This window comes from Acanthamoeba castellanii (assembly GCF_000313135.1).
Source record: "Acanthamoeba castellanii str. Neff unplaced genomic scaffold scf7180000084762, whole genome shotgun sequence".
NCBI lineage: Eukaryota > Discosea > Longamoebia > Acanthamoebidae > Acanthamoeba > Acanthamoeba castellanii.
This window is the reverse complement of record NW_004457518.1, coordinates 340,502-345,397: the sequence shown is the minus strand read 5'-3', so window position 1 is coordinate 345,397 and position 4,896 is coordinate 340,502. Positions and strand designations below refer to the sequence as shown.

The following is a 4,896-nucleotide window of genomic DNA, read 5'->3' as shown; positions in this document are numbered from 1 at the left end:
CGAGGGGGAAGAACCCGGGCAGCTGCCCTCGATGATGGTCTCGACCCCGAGGTGGGGAGCAGAGCGCTGATTCGGCCGAGGCGATGAGACTGCCGCCGCCGATGATCACCGCATACGCCTGCAGCGACCAACCGTTGCTGTGGCTGAAGAAGAAGGTAACGCTCGAGATGGAATGGTAGCCCGTCACCTTGTTGCCGAGGCACCTCGCCGCGTCGGCGCTCCAGCCTCCGTAGCCGTAGACGCCCACGACGGTGCCGTTGGTGTTGGCGCCAGGGCCACAGGCCGTGCGAGTGGGCGAGGGTCTGTGTGGGAGTGATGGATGGGGTCGTTGAAGGGGTGGTCGGCGTAGCCGAGTTGGAGGGCGTCGACGAGGGCGAGGGCGTGCGCGTAGACGATGGTGAAGGCGCCGTGCAGCAACGCTGCATGATCGTTCCCAGCACGTTGCTTGCGAGGCCCCGGTTGGCAATATTCGACACGCAGTCGGTGATGCTGCTGTAGCAGAAGCCCGTTGCATCACCCACCAAGTCGATCCACACGTTGGACTGGCCGTCGCCAGCTCCCGTGGCGTAGAAGGCCGCCAAGTAGGTCGCCGCGTGGTCGAACGTGGCCTGGACGGGGCCGTAGCCGGAGGGGAGAGGAGAGCTGATGTCGACCGAGGCGATCAAACTGTTGCCGCCGATGATCACGGCCGACACTTGCGACGACGAACCGCTCCGGTGGCTGAGGTAGTAGGTGACGCTTGAGATGCTGTAAAAGCCGTCACCTGGTTGCCCATGAACCTCGACCCGCCACAGCCCCACGGCCCGTAGGCGTAGGTCCATCACCGGCGAAAGGACCGTGGGGCCAGCGGAACCGCAGGCCGTAAGTGCGGCGGAGACGGAGAGCAAGGGACACGAGGGCGAGGACCAAGACCGGGAGGGGGAGCGCCGAAGCTGCCATCTCTATTGCGTGCTGGGTGCACAGGTGTTTGGTGGGAGGTGGGTGCAGACAAGCATTGTGGGCGGCGGAGTTCCAAGGAAGGGCGCAGCAACAAAAGTGAAAATGAGCTGTGATCGCCAGGAGCCTCCTGGTTGGTCGCCTGACTCAAAGCAATTCCTAAAAAATCAGGCGCTTATCAGTTTTGTTGAGGTCTGTGCTTGCCTAGACCTTCCTGCCAGGCCATGTGTTATATTCTTGCACACCGAGAAAGGATGCCAGTGCAGGTCGGTCGAAAGGCACATGGCCCTGCAGATGGCCTTGCACCAAACGCATCAGCGTTGTGCCATCATCCTGGACCCACAACGCATCGCACCTGCACCACCACCACCCATCACCACCACAGCCCAGCAGTTGATCAGTCTCTTCCTGGAGAGATGCACAAGGGTCACAGCGCAGTGCAGTGCAGGAGGACATTGGTGGACGGTACCTCACAAAGATGCGCAAGATCTCCGCACGCTCCTCGGTCAGCGGCACAGGGCGCACACCATGCACCACGCCAATGGGTGTTGGCGGCGCAGGCGTGTGGTCCATGAAGCACTGCTCGACGATCTCTCGCGCCATCTCCATCGCTCTCACCGCTGTGTGTGACCGTGTGTGTCGTGTGTGTTTTTGTGTTGTGTATCGCGTGTGTCATGTGTGTTGTGTTGTGTGTGGATCTGTCAGCAGTTGAGCTGTAAAACGAGGCGAGCAGTGACGTACGGGTCAAATCCTCGCCGCCCTCCCGCAGTGCGACCAGGAGCAACGCCACGAGCTCATCCAGGGCGTCTCTGCCGAAGAGCAGACGCAGGTAGGTGCGCCCCAGATCTGCTCCGCTGCAGCCCTCCGCGAGACCAGCGTGCAGGACGGACTTGATGCTCGGCAGCCAGGCGCTCAGCTCCAGCTCCAGCTCAGACATCACGACCGACCACTCAATCGGTGCGGCTTGTTTGCCTGCACGCACTCTGGCCCGTTAGTGCCTGCGCATGCGGTGTGTATGTCGCGTGAGTAATAGCAGAGGGAGGGGCAACGCGCACCGCTGACCGCGGTATCACTGCCCACAACGCCATGCGCACGCAGGAGGAGCCTGCACATGCCCAGGGCTGCAGACATCTGCACACACACACACACACACACACATGCACACACACCACACGCATGTTGAGTGTTATTGTTGGATGATGATGATGTTGGTGAGGAAGAGGGGGATTACCTGAAGGTGGCGATAGGGTTCGTTGTTCTCTGCGCAAGCCCACGCCTTGCGCTCCATCAGCCCTCTCAGTTCCTCCGGCAGTCCCTCCCAATCATAGCCATTGTGCTTGCCGACCTGACTGCTCGCCAACGCACTCGCCGCCACATCGCGCAGCGACACCACACCTGCAAAAAAAAACGATAAAGAACGAAAAGCGAAGAAAAAAAGAACGTGATGAAGAGCGAAGAGCGAAGAACGAAGAGGTAGGCAGGTGGTCGCGCTCAGGAGAAGAGGTGGGGAGGTTAGGGGTACCGTGGAGCGGTGGCAGGAAGGAGCTCAGCTCAGCGATCGCCTGCCTCACTTGCTCTCTCTCCTCGTGGCTGCAGGCCTGCCACGAGTCCGGCGCGACGGCACGATGAAGGAGAACGTCGACAGGGCTGTGGCCCGCAGAGACAAGCTCTCCGCCGCGCTGTGGAACACTGCGGCCACATGCGGCAGCGTGACAGACCAGTGCTCCGGGAACATCTGCTCCCGTGTGTCGCCCAATAATAAGTAGTTCGTTCTTGAGCTTAGAAGAAGAACAAAGATCACGTACGGCGATGAGATTGAGAATTGGCGTTCGGACGCTCTCTGGCTCGTCGACATCGCGCAAGAGCTCGAGATAGTCGCGCATGTACTGGCCCTGCACGCGCACGCACAGCACATGGTCCAGCGTTAATAGGCGATACTGCGCTGCAGATTCTAGGGTTGTTGTTGGTTACCACTTCGTCGTGGAGACTGCCGGTGGGAGGCAAACACTTGCTATCGAAGCCGGCCACCCGGAACGTGGTCGGTGTATGGCTTGCCACGGCGCAGGCGATGAGGAGGCGCTCGATGAGCAGTGCCTTGTTGATAACGCGCTGGTAGCCGATCAGCTTGGCGCCCCACTTGATCGCCAGCTTTGCTGCGTGCACGCCTGGGGTCGCCAAATATAAGTGTTTCCGTCCACACACACCACACACACACCACACACACCACACACACCACACACACCACACACACCACACACACCACACACACCACACAACTCAGCGCCGAGGGCGTGGTTGGTTGATTTGATGGTTGGCGATACCCTGCCACTGGAGGACCAAGCGCATGGTGGCCATACGCTGGACATCCTCGCATCGCGACGCCAGATCTCGGATGACCGGGGCACACGTGTCCTCATTCACCTGCTGGCCGATCCAGTCCTCGTCATCAAGTCCAGTCAGATCGGGCATCCTTGACGCCGACGCCGACCGACGACCACACGGCGCGACACACGACACGCACGACACGCACGACACAACGTGAGCGTTTGGGCAAGCAATGTGGGCGAGTGGGCTGCTGCAGGGTGCGGCTGGGGCACCATTTGCCGGTCGACCAGTGGGCGGGCAGGGGCGCGTCGAAGAACCGCTGCAGGTCGGCCCGCGTGGTGAGCGGCAGCCCCTTGCTGTCCCACTCAAAGTCGCTCGATTGTCCCCTACCCAGCTGAAATGGCTTCAGCCGCTTCTGCTGGCGTTGCTCCTCGGTATCTTCTTGCCTCCTGGCGACACACAACACAAAATAAACGGAACACACCACACACGCACACGACACAGCACACGGCACGACACGACACGACACGACACGACACAACACGACACGCCGGCTGTGTGTCAGGAGGACTGCAATGGGTGTTGCAGAACATGCGGAGGCTGACGATGGAGGGCACCCGATCCAGTGCCACAGGTGGTCGAACTGTGGCTCGTCGGCCAGCCGCCGCAGCACGCCCAGCGCGTCGGGGTTGTCGCGCTCGACCTCCTGCCGCACCGTGCCCTCGGCAAAGGCCGAAGGCAGCGTCACCGCCATCAGACAGCTGACCAAGCGTTGACTGTGCGTTGCACAGCGATCGCCCACCAATCAGAGGAATGCAGAGAGAATGCAGTGGAATGCAGCGAATGAGAGAGAGATGGAGAGATGGAGTACATGGCGCGGTCACTCGAGCTCAGGCCCAGTTGGTCGAGCAAGCACGCCACGAGGAGTTGCTTGGCTCGACCGGACTTGAGCTTGATCAGTGGTCCGATGAAAAACTGAGCCCAAACAAAAGTGTGTGTGTGTTGTGTTATTCGGCGTGTGCCGTGTCGTGTGCAGTGCGCGTTGTGCGTGTCGCATGTGATGTGGTGGTGGTGGGCGGCGTTCAAGAGTTCAGTCACCACCGATGAGTGGCATGGTGCATACCTCGTCGAACGATTTCAGGCTGGGCCACGGAACCGTGGCGGTTTCGAGGCTCACGCGCGAGCCGATGTTGACCTCGTGCCGCAGCTTTTCGTGCATGTCCGACAGCGAGGCCTTTTCGAGGTCCAACAGCTCTGCAACGGCGACAGAGGAGAGGCCTCGCGGTTGCAGCAGCGCATCTCCACCTGATTGGCGCCGCGTATGGCATGATTCCGTGTGCGGTCGAGCGTGCGCGTGTGCGGTGTTGTGCGCGTGTGCGAGCGAGTCAGCACACGCATTGAGGTAGATGGACTGATGGCCGCACCTTCGATCACGCTCCAGGCGGACAAGAATTCCACGTCGTGGGCCAGCGCATAGACGGCCTGACTGACGGCCGCGTCAGGCGCCTGGTCGCCGAGGTGGTGGACAGCGACCCACGCCATCGCCGTATGCGCCAGCAATCCAAACCGCACTGCCGCTTGCTCCTCTGTTTGAACACAAAAAGGAAGCGTGATGATACACACGAGCGCGCGCGC

At 61.0% G+C, this 4,896-nt stretch overlaps 2 protein-coding genes across 2 annotated transcripts; both read right to left on the bottom strand.

Annotated features, from left to right (window-relative positions):
- Positions 1-105: 105 nt before the first annotated feature.
- On the bottom strand, positions 106-821 carry ACA1_235420 (uncharacterized protein; the record flags this gene model as incomplete). The annotated part of the gene is given in 3 exon segments (XM_004341040.1): positions 106-118; positions 129-302; positions 370-821. The coding sequence occupies 3 exon segments, from the start codon at positions 819-821 to the stop codon at positions 106-108; spliced, it is 639 nt and encodes a 212-aa protein (XP_004341088.1).
- Positions 822-1,250: 429 nt separating this feature from the next.
- ACA1_235410 (uncharacterized protein) lies at positions 1,251-4,803 on the bottom strand (the record flags this gene model as incomplete). The annotated part of the gene is made up of 15 exons (XM_004341039.1): positions 1,251-1,269; positions 1,406-1,556; positions 1,678-1,908; positions 1,992-2,067; positions 2,168-2,331; positions 2,459-2,534; positions 2,561-2,671; positions 2,742-2,828; positions 2,908-3,089; positions 3,258-3,406; positions 3,534-3,710; positions 3,879-4,037; positions 4,133-4,236; positions 4,385-4,515; positions 4,686-4,803. The coding sequence occupies 15 exons, from the start codon at positions 4,801-4,803 to the stop codon at positions 1,251-1,253; spliced, it is 1,935 nt and encodes a 644-aa protein (XP_004341087.1).
- Between the last annotated feature and the right edge of the window lie 93 nt (positions 4,804-4,896).